At 35.9% G+C, this 20,615-nt stretch overlaps 1 protein-coding gene across 3 annotated transcripts in view; it reads left to right on the plus strand.

Annotated features, from left to right (window-relative positions):
- Positions 1–20,615, plus strand: part of MYOM2 (myomesin 2) — a 75,760-nt gene that overhangs the window by 21,884 nt on the left and 33,261 nt on the right. For 2 of the 3 annotated variants that reach the window (XM_038131997.1, XM_038131998.1), the window contains 9 exons: positions 4,461–4,622; positions 6,501–6,642; positions 8,254–8,453; positions 9,182–9,235; positions 11,755–11,882; positions 14,833–15,016; positions 17,576–17,750; positions 19,053–19,174; positions 19,966–19,986. In XM_038131997.1, coding sequence (XP_037987925.1) covers positions 4,461–4,622; positions 6,501–6,642; positions 8,254–8,453; positions 9,182–9,235; positions 11,755–11,882; positions 14,833–15,016; positions 17,576–17,750; positions 19,053–19,174; positions 19,966–19,986 — 1,188 coding nt within the window. The remainder of the gene's footprint in view (positions 1–4,460; positions 4,623–6,500; positions 6,643–8,253; positions 8,454–9,181; positions 9,236–11,754; positions 11,883–14,832; positions 15,017–17,575; positions 17,751–19,052; positions 19,175–19,965; positions 19,987–20,615) is intronic. The other variant, XM_038131999.1, reaches the window with a different exon arrangement.

Consider the following 20,615-nt stretch of genomic DNA (forward strand, 5'->3'; position numbering starts at 1 on the left):
GTTTCTTGCCTTGTCTCTTTTGTCTGTGAAAATCTATGTTATGCCAGGTGAAACAGTCTTACCATGAAGCACTCAAAATAACATGACTAAACTTACCATATACTGGGGTGACTGGTACACAAACCCTGGATGAGAAGTGTTTGTTCACTGCAGCAAAGAAGGGTTTTGAAACATAAAACTAGCTACTTAGAGCTTAGGATAGCAGCCTCTTGTAGATATTTATCCCACCACTTTTCACCAACCACAACACGTGTAGGATTGTAAAGTAATTATTCTATTTAGGCCTTTCCCCAAAGGGACCACATTTTAGAATGGTGGACTTCCAAGACTGATGTTTGGATTGGTCCCAAAAAAATTGGCAGAAATTTCCATAGTGGAAAAAATGTGATGAATAAACTAAGAAATGGCAGTAAGATTAATAAGGCAGTCAAGAAAATTCAAGATTACAAAAATAAGAAAAAGAATTATTTTGTTACTGCTTATTATGCCTTTTGCTTCATGTACATCACGGTTTTACTTAGATACACATCTGATTCTTCAGGGAACAAACTACTACTTAATTTTTCATTCCTATTTTTCTATCATTGTGGATACTTCCTTGTGATGAGTTACTAGATGTCACTAAAGTAAAAAATATGAAATAATAAAAATGGCTTTTTCTGTTTGGTGAATAACCTAAAATCTAAGGCTGATCCTTTAATTCAGATTCTGTTCCCCTGAAGCATACAGGACTTTTGCTATATGCTTCGGGATTTTTAATAACTAAAGAAAATCTCTCCCTTCACTCTTAGATGAACCATCATTTTCAAAGGTACCCTTACTTTGTCTCTTTCTGGGCACAGTTTCTCAAGGTGCCAAATCTCTCAAATTCTAAATTTGAAACTGCAGCTAAGAAGAACTTCTAATTTTCAAGGAATGCACAATATTGTTCCACTTTTCATTGGACATGAAATTTTCTTGCACTATGAACCAAAGGTCATGACCCTTTCTCTTGGTTCTTTCATAATGACGTGATAATTTCTTCTTGATATGCAACAATACTATGCTCTTTGTTTCTCCCCTTATTTAACTTAATAAGTCCTTACTTGTGAAAACCTGAGATGAAAATTTGGTCTGTTTTAAGCCAATAGATTTTTGCTAGGGAGTCAGATAGGTGTTCATCCCATTATTCTACTTATGTTACGTGAAATAGGGTGTTACAAACAAGCTTAGATTTTTCCTTCATTACAAGTACCTGGATCACAATATTTCCAAAAGGTATACACATGCATTAACTGGCAGAACTTTTTCCCAAACACAGCAGGAATTCATGCACTACAAAACTTTGTTATGTGCTACAGTTTCCTGTGTTGAGTCCCTTGAGAGCTGGAGGCAATGCATAAATATAAGCAATGAGAAGTTAATAACTTGTCCAACCTCATGTGCTTTAGACATTCTGGTTCTTTAGAGAGGTAATATTTAATTCTACTCTTGCACTAAGACTGTACTCTGTCGAATTATGAGTGGGTCTTGGGTCTTCAAAGAGACAGGAGCAGTTAGTTGTTGTGAAGTTGTTTACTGCATGAATACATCAGCCTCGAAGGCGAAGAGTTGAGAGTATTCAAGTTCATGCTAAAAGCTTTCTGCATAGAGTCCCTATGTTCCAAGCAGAAGCAGCAGAAGCAGTAGCAGCTAGCAGAAGTTGCTACCACCTCTTTTGCATCCCAATACAGGGGGATTTTAGTCATAAATCATCCAGTCAGCTAAAAACACAATTCTAAAGCATTCTTCCTACACCTATCCAAGCTTAATTCTAATGTGTAAAAGTAGTGTCAGTTCTTATACAAAATCTATGCACGTAGCTCTGTCTGTTCACGCAAATCTGTTCTATGTAGAAATGCAAGTAATGTTCTGCTATGTTTGCATTATGTTTGGAGATAAGTTAATTTTCTGAAAGGTAACACTACTGAACTTTAAACTAGGCTTTAGGGCTTTTAACTAGCTAACACAGTCTCTTAAGGCGCTTAAAATATATTTCTACTTACCTAAAAGTGAAACTTACACTCCTACTTCATGTCTGTGTGGCTTAATGTTCCATTTTCTCTAAAGGTTCTAATTCAATCACTGCATTCCTTTGTCTGAAGGATTCAGAGAGGCTTCTATTTCATGCATTCCAACAGTACTCTTTCTAAAATTTTTCAGTTTGTGTTAATCAAATAATAGCAACTAAAGCCCTGAGATGGCTTATAATTATACACATGAGAAGTATGTGTTTCTCTAGCATAAATAAGCTTCACACTAGTGAGCATTTCTGAGGGTATCTAGTAGACTCCAAGGGGCATATAAATCAGCTCAGTGAAATTCTCTGAATTGATTGGGAATTTCACAAACATGAATATGATGTCTATTATTCATGGCCCACTTAGAACAATTTAGGATACTGAAAGAACCATTCAAGATACTAAAAGAACAAAATCAAAATAATGCTCCAGAAATGTATATCTACTCTGTACATGATTTCAGCTGATAATAGGAATTTTCCATTATTGATCTCTAATGTAATATAAACACTATAAAGCTTTATGTACCAGCATTCTGCAACCATTTGTACTGTAATCTAGAATAAAATAATTGACTTCAGAAGGAAGAATCATGGAGTGAAGAATCTAGCTAAAATTTCAGCAGAACCAAAAATACATTATGAAAATAAATTTCAGTATATAGTAGTTCCCCACTCTTTGTATGAATTTTAATCAGAGTCATGTATTAGGAAAATTATTTTATGTATTATAAGCAGCATGTGAGGTTTGAGACACACTGCTTCTGAGGATTAATCTTCTGCAAGTAAATTCCGGGAAAAATAACAGAGCACAACACATGAATAGACTGTGAGGAGTGAGAACTTGTAATTGTGATATTATTGTGGCAGCGGGCTTATGAATACTTGTTCTATTAGAACTTTAAATACATCCAAACTTTATTCTAATTGTCTTGCCTACAATGTCATTCATCCAGACTGCATGAAAAAAAGCAGGCTTCTGTTAATTTCTGGTGGATCTTTGGCCTTGTGTGGGGAAGAGAAGTTTTTCTGCTCTTACCAAACCCAACTGCCTCCTCAATTTCTGGTATCAGGTACACATAAAGAATGGAAATGGGTGATTCTGGCCTTAGTAGCATTACAGGCTTGCCTAAAATTTCTATATATTCAAACTATGGTGGCTATCAATCCACTAAAACTTTGAGTCTAAATAAGTGACCAGCTTTTCAGAGATGCTGGTTAATCAATTTTTTTATGCTTAGGATTTTCCACAGGGCAAATGCATTGGTTAAAGTTTCTAGGTGAAGACATTTTCTGATTTAATTTAAAGTACATCATGTCTCTCTGCATAAAGTCTGAGTACTGTTGTGGCAGGCATGACAGAAAGGGGACAGTCAGGCTTTCTAGGTAAGGATCTCATGATTAAGGATATCATGGGAAGGAATGTGATTGAATTTAGTTTGTGTGCTTCTCATAAAACTACTCCATGCTTAGCTGATTATGCAATTTACTGCTGTAAGATTTAGTAGCGTGTGTCTTCCACATGCTTTGTTATCGAAATGTGTGTCATGTTTTATAACTGCTTATGAAACTCAGATGGTAGGTGAGAACACTGATTCCTTTACAAATGTTTGAGTGTTAGCTCCAAAATCTATTTAAGCAGTAAAATAATGAACATTCATAGATATTTAGATCTTTTAAACACACTTCTGCTGCATTGATTACAATAAATTTGTATGTGATTTGCCTTAGGGAGTTAAAATCAAAAATAATCCAATCAGTTATTTAAAAGGATGATATGAGAAAGCTCCTTGTCTAGCATAAAATATCCTGTTCACTTTTTGCTCTGGTTTCACTAGGCAATCAGATTAATGTGCATTAATCATGGGTCACCACCTCTCACCTTTGAGAGGTTTAAATTTAATTTAATTCAATGCTCAACAGGCACACTTTGAAGATTTAAGTTTGGTGCATATTTCTAGAAGTTTTCAGATTAAACTGAAATCTATTTTTTTAAATTTAGAAGAAAAAATTGAGTAAACTGACATTTGATCTGAACACGAAGCAAAACTTACTAAAAATGAAACAAGGTCCCACCCTGCATTCATTATAGGTTATGGCGGGTTTTCATGTCAGTATTTCTAAATGTAAGTAACATTTTTGTCTCTCAGTGTATCAAAAAGAATAATGACAGGAATTTTGTGGTAGGCACTACATAGTGTGTTACAAGACCTCATGTTCTCTAAAAGTCACTGATCATATAATTTTAGAGAGATGCAACTTACTCCCTGTAGAGTTTTAATGACATCCAAAGCACAATCATTCTGAATAAAACATAAATATTATAAATATTAGGTTTGTGTCCCTGGTTAGCAGAGAACTGCACTAGGATGCAGGTTGTTCCAACAGCACAGTAACATGTCTGATGGGTCTTCTCTTCCAGATGTGCTGCTAAAGGACTCCAAGTGGACAAAGCTGTATTTTGGAGAAGGCCAGGCAGCCCTTTCCTTTACTCATCTGAACAAAGATGATGAAGGTTTATACACCCTGCGCATGGTTTCAAGAGGTGGAATCAGTGAATGCAGTGCATACCTGTTTGTAAGAGGTAAACTTCTAATCTGGTTCTTGAGGAGAAATTAAAAAACATTATACAGTTTAGTTTTATGAAAAAATCCCATGTAATAATTAAAGTATGAAACAAATTTAGGCCTGTGGAATTTCATAGTCATTTGATTTGTATATAGTAGCCTGTACTAAAAAACACTCACCTTACTTGAATGGGGAGCTTCAAGAGGAGCATGCTCCTGAGGATATTTTGTTTCCTGGAGAACCAGAGAAACCACACTTGTGAAGAAACAACTTATTTTTTTATTTTTCATCTGAAATGAACATATTTGCGTACCATCAGTTCTCGCTGTAATGGTTTTGACTTTAGAGATTGGACATTGGGAATGGGCCTTGCTGGGGACTTAGGGATACGTGCAGGAGAAAGCAAAAGAAATATTCCCACCACTATCCCAGTCATAGTCTTGTCATTAACCAGAGAAAAGAAACAAAGTAAGAAACTAGCTGACTGATGAAATACAGTTTTCACAAGAGACATAGATAAAAGGAGGTAAATGCATTAAAATAGAATAAAGGTCAGAACTTTTCATCACATTTCCTTGCACAGCTCTCAGTGAAGTAAAAATGAACTTCTACATGTACCTGTGAGCAGAACTTAGTATTCAGTTTTATATTTTTTTCATTGAAAGATAAAAATATTTCTAGTTGAGCAGTTCTTTCACTCTCTTAAATACATTGGACAACATCCTTGATGTGGGCAAACTGGAACAGCCCCACTGAGGCCACTGTAGCTGTATTAATTTTAAACCTTGTTCTTCTTGGAAACATATTGGAACATATGTGCCTTGTGGGAGTGTCATTGAGACAGTTTTGTGTAGAGTAGAGGGAGTGAATGTCTTTTTCAGAGGTTTGAAATCCAGCTTCCTCACAAGACTAGTGCAAGGGCTTCATCAGCTTTGCAGTATGTCCTGAACAAGCCACTCTGGCATCCTGATCTCATTAGAAACAATTTGCTAAAGCTATTTCTGTCCAGGTTACATTCCAAGAAAGATGTTATTCAGGTGAAAAACACCCACTAATATACAAAAACTTTCTTAGAAGTTTTTGTTGTAGTGATGGTTAAATTTCAGGCATCTCTCTTGTCCATTTTAGACTTTTTTTGATACCTTTACATGCCCCAGACCCTGGCCTTGTGCTATGTCCTCTGGAGTCTCTAGAGTTGTGTGTTGGCCATTCTTTTGCCTTTTTTCATGTAGGCTGTGATCTGATACTGAGCACAAACTACTTCACAACTGACTGGGATTAGACTCTATAAATTTAGACTCTCTACAGGGTGGTTTTTTTTACTTATAGAAATCTTCCTTTGGAGGTAGAGAACTTTACCTGTTAAAAGATTTTGTTAGGAGTTGTGGGTCCAGATTAGTCAATATCTCTCAAAATGAAGTCACAAAAGGGTATCTTAAAGGTGGTATTTAGGACTATAAATAAAACACAGTGTTTTAAATATTCCTGGAGTTTGCAATTTTTTCATTCTTTAAGAGAATTTTTTTTCTGACCTACATGTTTTTTATTAAGTACCTTGGTCCGATTGGTAACACACTGAGTCACAGCTTTCAGTGTAACAGAGCACCAAAATCACATGGGTGGGTTATGCTTTTAATTCTCACAAAAAATGAGACATGTTTGGTTCCTAAAAAGCTTCTCTGTTCTCAAAAATATCCTTGAACATTTTGTCTGTATAAAAATATAGACATTATGGTCCTGAATCATTATTGCAGTGAATTAGTACATCATGAAATGTTTGGGCTTCCATTCATATAGACAAGTAGCACACTGAACTGAAAGTATTCCCTTTGACTTTTTGATGTATATCAGAGGAGTTGGGGTCAAAACCATTTTATTTTAATTTGTGGTCCAGATGCTGATGCATTGATCGCGGGAGCACCAGGGGCACCAATGGATGTTAAATGCCATGATGCTAACAGAGACTATGTTATTGTTACCTGGAAACCACCGAATACAACCAGTGAGAGCCCTGTTATTGGATATTTTGTTGACAAGTATGTAAACATCAGCATTTATTTAATTTTGGTAATTGCCAGAAATATGTATATACTGAAGAGAAAAAAAAATACCATTATATCCTTTCAATGTGTGTGTTCTTTGGATATATTTTTACAGACACTTGGCACTGGAACTCAGTTACACACTGTGTTAAATTACGAGAGTGTTCCCTGGCAAACTTTTGGCCCAGATGATTTAGTACTTTCACAGGCAATTCTGGGCACAGTCTGGGAATTACAGGGGCTGGAGGCCATTCCAAGTAGTATTTGCAGGCAGACACATTTTATCATACACTTAAAACGTTCAATAGTATGGATGTGGGCACATCAGAAAATGAGCCCTGACAGTATTTAATTTATAAAAGCTAGAATCCACTGGTATCTTGAATTAGATTTAATCTCTTTAATCTCTATACTGCAAAAGCTGAAACCTAGGAGGTATTATATTATCTTTTTATTTCTTTCTTAAATGTGGTACATCAGGAGCTCAAGGCCTGGACTCCTGGGAGTTGACAGTTTAAATCAGACTGGCAGGCTTCTGTCCCTCAGTGAGCTTTGCACTTTGCTGGGGTTTCAGCTCAATGCAGGCAGCTAGTGAGCAGAGGATCCAAGCACTGTTTTGTATGTTTTGCTCTTTCACTGAAGTGAATGCTTGCTCCTTGTAGCCAGGACAGATCATCTGATCCTTACCGTCTGAAACTGTCAGTCAGCAAAGCCTTACTGAAATGATTTCATAATGTATACTGCTCTGCACTTAAAAGCAACATTTGCAGTTCATTGCTATTTGCTACCCTGTCATTTGGTCTAATTCAAAGATAACTGTCTGGGAATAACTGGAAAAATAGAGGCTTATGAATGGTAGCCAGTATGAGGAAATTAACTTGAGACTTGGGGACTCTACCATCTATATCCAATTTATGCAGTACATAGATCATAGGAGTATTTCACCTATATCGTGTATAATCTCGTCAGATGTGCCATTTGACATGTAGCTTGTATCACTGAAGTGCCAAGGAGCCCTTGATCATGACATGACCTTTTTCTGGTACAGTCAGGGCAAAAGAGAGTCTTCTACACAAAAGTTTATATTACAAGGACACAAACTATATGTGTACCCACAAAGCAGTCAGTACAAGAACATCACTCTTCTTGTTGATGACTCTTATACTCTGTGGCCCAGTCATTTTGGGAGGGAAAGGCACAAAGAAGTTTACTTGAAAATATGACAAAGAAGAAATTAAAATGATTAGGTGAATCTTGCAAATTCATCATGTTCTGTGGAGATGAATATTAAATTGAAAGTGAATAATTTATTCTTTACATGGCAAGGAAGAGAACCAAACAGAAGAGAAGCAGATAGATTTGAAAAGGCCAAAAAACATGGAAGAAAAATTACCTTTGCATTATGAAAAAAAAAATGAAGTGAGTGAGAATTGGATCTCTGACTAGAGAAGAGTGTATAAAGTGTGTGGCTTTCATTAATGAGATGTGTGGTTTAGCTCCTCAGCCTAGTGAAGGTGACTTCTGTGGTTCTGACCTGGTGTGGGTAGCATGGGGCGTATTTATTGTGAGATGATACTGACAAAGGCTGTCTTCTGCTATTCCAAGATGTGAAGTCGGTCTGGAAAACTGGGTCCAGTGCAATGATGCTCCTGTAAAAGTCTGCAAGTATCCTGTGACTGGTCTTCAAGAGGGACGGTCTTACGTATTCCGTGTGAGAGCAGTGAACAGTGCTGGCATTAGCCGGCCTTCTCGAGCCTCAGAACCAGTTGCAGCTCTTGACCCTGTTGACCTGGAGAGAACACAAAGTAGGTTATTCAAGACTTCTTAAAAAAAAAAAAAAAAAAAGATTCTGTTTGCCCAGTTAACCTAAGGAGAAGAGTTTATTTCTTTCTTTGATTGAATATCTCATACAGACTGCAAAGTACCATTATGAGAGCTTCTCCATGAATAGAGTAAACCAGTTTGCCCTGAGGAGTAGTTTTATTGATTTAGCCTTGTCCTAAACCCCTGTGCAGATATCATGAGATACTGGTACACCTTCTGTTTCATGTCCTCCTTTTGGTCAGAGGGGAATTAAAGTAATTATGAATACCTTAAAGCACTGGCCCAGTGTTGCCTGTGAAATCTGAGCTGAATATGCAGCTTCCTTTATAAGTGTTTTGTGTATGTGTGTATGCTTTATGATTAATTCCTATAAAAAAGTAAAGTTCATTATGAAGTTGATTACTAATCTGCCTCAAATCCATCTACTGTGATTATGACTCTTGCTTTTTAGCACATCTTTGAATAGTACTGTCTTATCATGCCCTGTTTTCATATGAAAGTGAAAAAAAAACAGTATATGACTTCAAGTTGAGTCTATCTGGGGAAAGATTCAATAACAACATTATAGAAAGAGAGGTATACAGGCTTTTGAACACATGACAAAAAATAGTTTGCAAAATTTGTAATATATTGAACTTTGAATAAATTGAATAACTTTGTAAGTATATTGAACTAGTTTGAGAAACTAATTGAATATTTTGATTAACAGCTGTTCATGTGGATGAAGGGAGAAAGATTGTGATCAGTAAGGATGACCTTGAAGGTATGTAGCATTTCTACAATTTCAGTCCATCTGCTTATACTCCAGGAATTTTTGCATCATAATTAGAAACATAACTCGAAAAGAAATCCATCTAGCGATAAAGGCTTTCTATTAAGAAATAAAGACACATTATGGCTTGCAAGTCTGAAAGAACACAAGTGAAGAGTGAGGTCTAAAAGGATGAAGAAGATCACACTCTCAACAGCAAAACTTTTATATGTCAACAGCATTTTCTCACCTTTTTGCTTTTACTAGTGCTAAGCTGACTTAAATGGCTGAACATTTAATTGCCCACTTGATTTGGCATTTGATTGCCCATATTTCCCCTTTTTCTAGCTTTCTGGGAGCTAAGTATAGTTTTTTTTAGACTGATTTTGACTATTTGAGCAAGTTATTGCCATTCTCATAAAAACTTACACAATCCATCTTAATTCATTAATTAATATGTCTACCTGAATACGGAGGTTATTCTTAAGGTAAAGTTATAGACTAAGTAATGTTTTACCTCAGGAGAATTGGAGAGATCCCTGACAAATTTTGAGATAAAGTTTGAATTTTTTTCTGGTTTTGATTGTTTCTATATGGAATTATTTATTTTTTATACTTGAATAATTACCTTCTTTACACTTAAACTGTTACAATTATTAACTATATTGGATCTAAATTTAAAAAAACAAGTGTCTGAGAACAAATATTGTTTGAAGGAGAATCAGACATTAAATGGCTTTCCCAGTGCATGGACAGGACAGACGAAGTTTATCTATTTTTATAATAGTACTCTGAATGAATTTATATGGGTATTACAGGACCAGATTGTAATTGTCTTGGTTGGCGTCGCAGATCATTCTTCTGCTCTCAGGATTGCCTTAGAATGATCAGGTCCAGTAAATGGCCGCTCTGGAATAGTCATAAATAATTATATTTGGATTTCTGTCACATGAAAATGCATATTTAATAGAGTATGAATATTCAAATGTCGCTCTTTATGTAGATCACTACTTTCATCTGCAGATTGGAGACTATTTCTGAAAGAGCAGTCTCACAGATCACAAAAGGGTTTCCTTCTTAGTGCAGGCCAATGTCCCATTCCGACAACCATTCTGTACCACCATGTTATATCATTACAAAGTATGGGAGCTTTTGTTTTTTCAAGAATGAAAGAAAACATGTTGAGATTTTGTTACCTGAAATCACTTGGAGCCCTTTTGTCTTAATGCTTTGAAGGATTATTGTAATTTTCTTGACTATATGTCATCAATTTAACCTCAAACTCAGCTGATTCCTGTACCTTTCTGAAATAAAAAAATTCATTTGTAGAAATCAAATATAGAAAGCGTTGAATGAAACAAATTTTCATTGGATATGTCAGTTTGCTTTAAAAAAGGTTTGGTTTTGATTTGGTAAATATATACGATGAAATAATATCAGAGTACATTTTGAGTCTGGTTCATTCTACAGAAATGTATAATAGTTTGAAATATCACTGCCATGATTTAGAGATTATTACTGAAATATCTTTCTCTTTTTTAAAGACAAACATTTAGAGGATATATGCTCTTAGCCTGAAAAGTAGAAAAAATTATCTTCAGAGAACAACTTTTTTTTTTTTTTCACAAGCTATAAAGATAAAATTTTTAGGTGTCTGCTGAGTTGCTACTTCTGACCTACTACCAAGTCAAAACTTCTTCAGGGCTCTGTAGATGTGCCTGTATAGAGGTCCATCACAGCACCATCACAGGTCACTCTCCCATCTGGTGCTGGTTTGCCCCATTGTTATCCCTTGGGTAGCAGAACCAGCTTTTTCTCATGTTGCAGTCAGTGAGCAGGACCATGAAAGGCTGAGCTGAGTTCTTCCTACCTGGCCCAGGGTAGGCAGGTTGGCTCTAACACTGCTGGTAACTCTGCAGAGTGGGGAGAGGGGTTTGATCAGGCCACACTATGTGGTGGAGCCATCAGAGGGCTGGTGGCATATTTTTATGTCTCTGGTTCATAGATTTTAGAAGTGCTTTAGATTATACAGCTGTTAATACCATTATGTTATAGAATATATTGCTAATAGGTTCTGCTCCTTTTCCTGCTTTCCTTTTTGTTTTAAAGCTTCTTTTCTGATTCTACTTCCCTTCCAGCTATTTTTTTTAAATTCTAATTTCTCGTAATAACTCTTTAGACTTTTATCTTTGATCAAAAAATGTTTGCATATAGTGAGTAGGCTTTTTAATAGGAGATTGAAGTAATTCAAACGTGATCAAAGAAAAAAGTGCGATAAATACACAGAGCTTCAGGGAGAACATTTGACCTTTACTGAAAGAGTAAGTAACTAGCTATTAATACTGAAGTTTTATTTATCAAAATTTAATTGAAGTGATCAGGTGAACTGCACAGATGATATCACAGCCCATAATAGCTGAGCATTGCAGTGCAGGGTGGGCAAGTTGAATCAGACAGATGAGCTGTACCCTGAATGCCGACCCAGGAGTTAATCTGCTGTTTAACACTTGCTACATTTATTAATCTTGCAGGGGATGTTCAGATTCCAGGCCCTCCCACCAATGTACATGCTTCAGAAATCAGCAAAACATATGTTGTACTCAGCTGGGATCCACCTGTTCCCCGTGGCAGGGAGCCACTGACGTATTTCATTGAGAAGGTACTGCACTGTATGGTGGTGTTCTGTTGAAAGGTGCTTCATTGCTGTGTGCGGTTACACTCAAACCATTTTCAGAACTGCAGAATGAGCAATAAAACTGTGGTCTTCCAGGATTTGGAAGTAGGATATTAGAGAAGCATGGATAATCAAATGTCTTACTGCAAGTTTTAATGAGCATTGAAATTCAAGGCTCAGAGAAAAGGATTCCCCTATGCTATGTGCTTACTGCTGTCTAAATGGGAACAAATAATTATGTAAAGTAGCAGTTTAAAAAAAAAAAACCCTATAGTTTTCACAATCCTACTGGCAAGATTGTAAGTTTTCAGTCTCTCTGTAAAAAGAGAAGTTTCTGTTAGTTCTGTGGTAGAACAAGGAATAAACAGTAACTCATAATTTGATCCTCACTTTATGCGGGCTAATGGCAGCATCTACGATACACTGACATTTCCAATTTATCCCCTGTAAGGTCAGCAAAGAGGCAGATGCCTGTCTCAGGTTCACTGGTCCCTGGTACTCTTTATGGCTGCCCTCTTCCTCTCTTTGAACTGAAACAGGACTTCAGTGCTCACAGTAGGAGAGGTTTGTTCTACATCCACCTAAGTGAACAAACTTTAGATAAATCTATCCCTGAACCATGTTTCCAAATTATATTGGATTAGAGTAACTTGTTAGAAAGTTTTTGTAGTAGGTAAAATGGGCCTCATACCTGACCTCGAAAACACAGGTCAAGCTATACTTAGTTTTTATGAATTATGCCTCTAGCACATGCACTCTCTTACCAACCCACAAACACTAAACCTCTCCATAAAACTGCCACACGTTCAATTTGCACCATGAATATTGTAACAGCCTTTTCTCACGCCCTTAGCTATGCAAGTTTTTTCTTTGCACATCTAAAATTCTGCACATTCCTCCACAGTTTTTTCCTTAGCTCTCCTGTTCATGTCACTCCTCTTTCTGCAGCCTCCCAGCTTGTCTTTTCCCTCTCAGACTCACAAATAACCCCTCCACTTCAAAAGAACTCCATAGGCCATTTCTACACTCTTCATCATCATTACTTGCTGGATGTTGAACAAATACAATGTAAAGTGAACACCACTCACTGGTTAAATTTTCCAGCAAGCATGACCATTTCTCCCAGTCTGCCTTATGGATTAAAAAGAAGTAACGAAAATTTTCATAAAAATAAGTATCATTTTTATCATTCTATGTAATAAAATATAATGCCTTTCTTGCATTTATTCCCACTTACATATGTCTTTGCTTATCTATAAATTTCAAGAATATCTATGTAAGGATTTTGAACCAGCTCTTGTCAGAGAAACACCTCATTAGTTCCAGAATCTGCAGAAATAGCCCAGATAAAAAGCTCAGAGGTAGATTTCCACTGAGTGGACACTTACACTTGGTTAGCTGAATTTCATTTCAAGAATGAATTGGAAAAGATACATTATCTGCTTGTTTTATACAAATAAATTTATTTTCCTCCAGAAACAGTACATGGCAGTGACAATGATGAAAAAAAAAGATCTTATTTAAACATCAGACTTACTGAAGGAAAGTGAGAATGGGGACAAAAAGGCTATTATTAGAAAAAAGAGTTTTGTTGTACTAATTAATACCTGAATCTAAAATATTTTTGCATAAATAACTGATATCTATGAACAGCTTAGTCAGTTCATAGGTGAATGTTTGGGGTTTTTTTGCTTTCCACTGTCGTCTGCTAATTTACAACACTTTCTAACTATTTTATTTTAAATAAAGAAGATTCAGTCCTGAAGAATAAAAATGTATTTGTAAAACCTTCAAGAGACACAAAATGGAAATGAGTTTTCTATGTTCTCTTGAAATATTTTTTTAACAGATAAATCAAATCAAACTGCAGAACAAAATGCAATGCTGATTCTTTGTGAAAAGAAGAAATTATTGGTTTTCATAGCAAGAAGTAAAATATATGGCAAAATAATATTTATTTCATATTTTACAGCTTTTTATTATGAAGAAAATTGATGTCATATTTCTTTTTTCTGTTGAGAACACTAGGTGGGTTCAGTACCTATGAGAAAGATTTAGATATATGGACTCCAGCTGTTTACATTATTATTATTTGTCTATTGTAGGTGTCATTATATACAGGGTAGTTTCCAAGAACCCGTGAAACACTGTTCCTCCTCTAAGAAATTCACAGTCTATCAGATTTTGTTCCCAGACTTTCTGTTCCAAAATTTTATAAACATATAATTTGGATGCACCTGTCTACGTGCCAAGGAAATTTTCTTTAATCTGTTTATTAGGCACTTGGGTTTTACTGAAATTTCTGAAAGATTCCATGACTAATTTTTGGTTAGAGTAAACAATTTATGTGGGAAATCGAATGGACAGCAGACTTCTCTCAGAGTACTGATTTTCTGGCTCTCTTCCATGTGCAGTTGTGGTGAGGATAAGCTCAGCTGCTGTATTGAGAATACACAAAAGTAATTACTTCATTTGATGAATGCTTTTAGGGGACATGACCTTACTCAACAGAATAAATAAAGCTGTGAGTAAAGTAACATTTCACTCCCTACATTTCTGCAGAATTTGGATTAGGATTTGTTTCCTTGACTCCAAACCTTTGGGTGTTCATGTGAGTTTTGCAGGACATGAAAGTAATTCTTTGGGGCCAATCACAGTTGACAGTCATAGCCCTAAAAGAAGGTTGGCTGTATGTACAAGTGTGCATGCATTGAAGTCGAGACAGTCACGGAGACAGTGAGCTATTCAGACCTTTTTGTAGAGTAATGGAATGCACCAGCCATGAGAATTTGCATATGTTTAAGTCAGGCATTTGAGATTGATCCTTCTCTCATAGCTCTTAAATAAATTCATGACAGGATGCAATACAGCAATATGTTCAATTTTTGACAGTTCACAGAAATGATTCATGGCTTTTTTTTGGGTTTTTTTGTAGTCCATGGTCGGCAGTGGAAGTTGGCAAAGAGTCAATGCGCAGGTTGCAGTAAAATCTCCTCGGTATGCAGTGTTTGACCTTGCAGAAGGAAAACCATATGTTTTCCGAGTGTTGTCAGCAAACAAAAATGGCATCAGTGATCCATCTGAAATCACAGAACCTATTCAACCACAAGATACTATTGGTAAGGTATTAATTGTAAGACATTAATATTAAAAACAATAGATATTTTACAAACTGGAAATAGACAACTCTCATTAGGGTATAACTATAATAATAGTAGTTGACTTTATTTGTGTTCAATTCTCTGAAGGATTTAAAAAAAACCAAGATGTTACATTTTAGAGACTTTCCTGAATTTTCCTAGTGATCACAAGCCTTGCTACTGAAAACAATAATCAGTACAATTATTTTTAGTTATTCACACTTCAGTGTTCTATTAATGTGACATCAAAAAATAGTTTAATCACTAACTTTGATAATTATATTTTCTGGCTCAGGTAATTATATACTACCTAATTCCCTACAGTTTCAGCTAGATAAGGTAGCCTTTCATTTCTTTCTTAGTATTCGGAGTTGCAAATTACTGCTAGAGCACTATTCCTCTGTCATACAGATGAGTAGACTTCAGGGAAAGATACAACTACATATTCAGTGATGATTTTCCAAATGAAAATGAAGTATTTATCTTGGGGTCACATTCAAAAACACAAATGAAAATTAAGGGAGTGGTTATTAATCTTGTTTTTGAAATATTTGTTTTATTTTTGCAGAAGCCACACATTACAGCTTGATGTATTGATAACTGTCACCTTAAGTGCAGATATCTTACTAGTACACTTTCTAGTAATATACAAAATATTTACAGTATCTGATATACCATAATTAAAAAATATAATCCATACTTTCAGCTTGATCTGTAACTACATGACAAAGAAAAGCATTCTATTGCTTTCATATATTCTTGATTTGATGTCTCATTAATGCATGTAAAGTATTTAAACCCTTCAACATTCCCCAAGGCAGGGAAGAAAAACACTGTATTTATTGCACTTAGTAGAGAAAATAAGCTATCCCTTAGGGGTTAATGCAACACCTTCTGCATAACACACAGCTTTAAATTAAGCACAATGCAGAAGAATCAATTTTAAAGAGAAACTTCAGGACTATTTTCAGAGACAGAGTTTGCCACCTGAGCTAAAATATATCAGAAACACTTGGCTCTTTTTAGTTGCCTGCACTTAGTGTCATTAGATATTCTTATGGGTGCCTGGGACACCTTCATGGGGACAAAATCATTACAGTGATTGTTGGTACCTTATGAGCAGAAACTAAAGAATGTTTGTGGTATCCTAAGCCATCCTAAATGACACTTAAAATTATGCAATTTGATTGAGTGGTAAAGGAGTATTCAGTTTGAGGTTAAAATTTAAATTTAGGTGTTTTCAGGTAGGTATCTACAGGTGCAGTAGATGCATCTGCTCTGACTGTGGCAGTTGGAGCCTGGAATATAAGCTGGCTGATGTTGTCATAAGTTGCCCCATGTCACCCAGCTGTAGAGTGTCTGTTTTGGGGTGAGATTAATAATTTTCAGGACCCTACTAAGCACTGATGGAAGGCTCAGTTTAACTGGCCTAAGTGACATCCTTTCCAAATGCTTTCATCTGAGTACTGTAAGTATTATCTCCTGAATCATATCTGACAACTCCATGGAGAAGTGACAGATGGTCCAAAATGGCCCTAAAGTAATTTGTGTAACTGAGTTGAGCCCTAGCTCTTTGACTATAGTGGAAGCTCAAAAACATGTGCTTGTAGATACACATAAAAGCCTAAATGTGGGTTCATTTATCAGATGGAATCCATTTAGTCTTACAAATTTGTTGTATGAAGTATAGCAGTATGTAAGCATTAATTTTTATTTTAATATTGAAAGACTAAGTGGAAAACATGCTGCCTTTCTTTTGTTCCATGCTGCTTGCAGTTCTCTGCAGTATCAATCTCAGGAAACTGAGATATCTTCAAAAGGCGAGTACTGGGTGCTTCTCTTAACCTGCCGTGTTAGGCTGAGACCTTGCTTTAGTTTCTTGCAGTACAGACTGTGTGCTGGTTCTTACTAAGATTTTTTTTCCATTTGAATCTCCATATTTCTGGTTCTATTTATGCACATTCATCTGTTTAGATTGGTGTAAACTGACAATGAAGTTTCTTTGCATGTAAAGTAAACTGCATACTACGGTACCTTGAGAGAGCTGTGGTCAACAGATTAGAGAAAGCTTTATCCTTTTTTTCTTGGTGGTATTGAGGTTGGTCCTGGAACGCTGTTTCAATTAAATGCTACAGGGACATAAGCTATACATCAACTTCTTATTTGAGAGAGAAATTAGAGAGTGAAGATTTTCATATCTGTATGCTTTTATCCACACTGATATTTGAAAATATGTGCTCCTATAATTGGCTGTCATAAAACCCGTATAAAATCATATAGGTAAGGAACCTCACAGAGCATTCTGAGAAAAAAATAGAAAAAAAAAGTATTTGTGTACACGCGGATATATACACACATGTATACACACAAACTTTACGTAATATATTAAAATACATACCATATAACAATATTAATATAGTAAGAGTAGTTATAGCTGTAGTGATTAAATATGATCAAATTATACAGTATTTCATCTAGTTCAAATTACTTTTATTTTTATGTATTTTCTAATATGTATGTTTTATCTCTTTTTCTTAGTTTTACCATCTGCACCTGGTCAGGTGGTGGCCACAAGGAACACAAAAACATCAGTCGTAGTTCAGTGGGATAAACCAAAACATGAAGAGGATTTATATGGCTACTACATTGAGTATTCTGTGGTGGGATCAAATCGCTGGGAACCCAGTAACCATAAACCTATTAAATATAACAGGTATTGATAACATTCCTGTATTTTTGAGAAGTCTGGAAACTGCAGGATATTTTTAAGACAATTTATGTGCTAAGCCATTGGACTATAATTGAAGGAGAATGTTGAATAAATGGGAAGAAAAACAGTCTTCAGACTCTCAGAGCCAAGACTTCCAAATTGCAGTGCAATTCTCCTCACTTTTTTTTTCATGTATCTTTCTATTCCATGACTTTGAATTTTAAAAGCAAATTCTAGAGACATTGTTCTGAGTGTCTTGGACATGAGTAAATACAAAATGTGCCCTTTTAAAGTATGAGACATGTCGTGGGGTAAACAGACCTGACGAGGAAGAGCATGAGAGAGGAGAGAGAATTCTAAAGCTTTATCATAGTCCATGAATAACAGAGCAAAAGGTCAGGCCATTTCTGCTATAGATATGGTGGCAAAAGTTCTTTGGCAGCTGACACTATTGTGCAGAAAAACCAAGTGTCCCATTCCAGAAACATCAGAACTCCCTGATCTGTTACATCTCTGGATAAAGAACAGTGGACCCTGTTTCTAATTCCCTTGTCATGACACTAGCTCTGTTTCAATTTCTGATGATTCTTTACTCCCTCCTGAAGATATCAAACTTCATTATGAGATTCTTCAAATAACTTCCTCTGTGAAAATCATATTTATTTTATTGGAATCAAACACCAAATGCAAAGATTAGATTTTTAGTTTGTATTTTCTATAACAAGCACATCACATTGTTTAATGTATTACGTCAGTCATTAACTGAGTGACTCTGTATTCTGATGAGTCCTTTTTTCAAGTAGTCAAGAAATTTAATCAAAAGAAGGGTAGAGACTAATTCTTGGTCAAAAGGGGTTGAGAAAGCACAAAAATTTCTTCATACGGAAACATATATAGGATAGCTTTGAGTATTTTATTTAGTATAGTAATTACCTAAGGAACTCAGATCTAAACTGAAAATTATTTTTGACAATGATTATAAAACTACAGTGAAAGATACAGCTCCTTCCCAGAATAGATTAGAATTTAGCAAGACAAAGTTCAGAGGGAATATATTCTATTTTATCTGACTTCACCTGCCAGATCAGTACTAACAATCTAATGAGTACTGTGATTTTTGCTACAGTGTCCCTTCCAGTTATATTGTACTACATCATGCCTTTTATTGCAGTTTCCCTCTTGGAAATATTTTCCTTTGTGAAGGACTCATTGAGCTTTTTAATTGATACAACAGTATAATGTTACAGCATAGAATGATTCCTGTAAAATATACACTAATATGTGGTGCTATCTTTTTTAACCCAGGTTTGTTGTTCATGGTTTGGAAACTGGAGAGCAATATGTCTTCCGTGTGAAAGCTGTGAATGCTGTAGGACTGAGTGAAAACTCGCAGGAGTCAGAGGCTGTAACAGTGCAGGCAGCCCTTAGTAAGTGTGATTCTATGCAACTCAGCTTCTTTTTTCCCAAATGAGTGACATATCTTCAGCAATCACCTCTTTTGGTCTGATTTACTATAATAATATACCTTGCAGCCATCATGCATATCTGTTTAATGATGTCTACTCTCTGGCATGTGGCTATTCTGGAGAAAAGACATTGTTTTATAAAAAAAAGTTATTTATAATGACTGTTAGAAATACTAAGTCAGATGAACTTTAATGGGCACGTTGCCTTTTGCTCCTAGGCTGTATCAAAGAAATTTAAATACTAAGTAAGTTAGACAATTAGTTTCTGAGTGACTTGGAGTGGTGCAAAACATTTTAGCACGATATCTGCTCCATTTAGAAGAGTTTCAGTGAGGTTTATCACTGCGTAACTGAACCAAACAGAAAATCCGCTTTGTTTGCTCCAAGGTTGGAGCACAATCTACCTCCTCTGGTGTCCCACAAACAAAATTTCTGTGTAAGATCAGTCGTGCAGCCTTCAGTGGGAATGGTACATGTTGAGTGAAGGGTTGAATAAATATTTACAACAAAGCATACACCGGCCTGGGCTATCATGGCTCAATTTGAATTAAGGGACAGTGTCAGCTCCATACTGAAAAATTTTAAATAGGACACATTTTCCCGAGCAGAGTGCCCTCAAACTCTTGGGTAAAACCAGTAGACATATTTGTGAGGAATAATTCTCTAAAAGATTTATAATTCAGTGTAGTCAATAGAAATAGAAAGTAAATTTTTTTTATTACTGACAAAGTTACCCTATTTGACTTTTTTAGGAGGAAGTGTGTCTCATATGGGTAGGTGGTGCATGGACACTTGCACATCTATCACCACAATGTTGTAAATGCACTTGCACTTATTTGTCACTGTGTGCTTTGGAGATGAGGGTTGCATGGGTTATATCATCAAACACAGAGCACATGGATCTTACACACACTTACAGGATGTGGACAGCTTTTATCCATTTTTGTAGCCTTTACAGGAATTTAGCAGGACTATTTATAGACGACCTAGCATGACCATGGCCAGAATCTTTCTGCAGTATTACTTTAAGATTATTTACAGGAATTTGCTACAGTCATTCTTATTTACCAAGAAGTGGCAGCAAACAAAAAGGCCACATTTTGTGACCTCTAAGTATAGCACCATATCTGAAAAAAAAAAAAAAAGTTTGAAAGGGCAGCTCTGGTGATTACTATTGCTTTTCATGGTGACCACTAGTCTCTTCTGAATGAGGTAAGTTACATTTTCTCAAGTTATACTGGTAATTCAACTGAAAGCATCAGATCAGCTTTAGGGACGGGTGTTTAGCTGTACTGATTGAAGCACACTGGTGTCAGAAAAGGGGTATCTTTGGGCAGACTTTCAAGTATGGATGACGAATGCAAAACTGCCTGCTACAAGGGGTGCTTGCCAGTAAGAGGGG

This window comes from Motacilla alba, chromosome 3 (genome assembly GCF_015832195.1).
Source record: "Motacilla alba alba isolate MOTALB_02 chromosome 3, Motacilla_alba_V1.0_pri, whole genome shotgun sequence".
Classification (NCBI taxonomy): domain Eukaryota; kingdom Metazoa; phylum Chordata; class Aves; order Passeriformes; family Motacillidae; genus Motacilla; species Motacilla alba.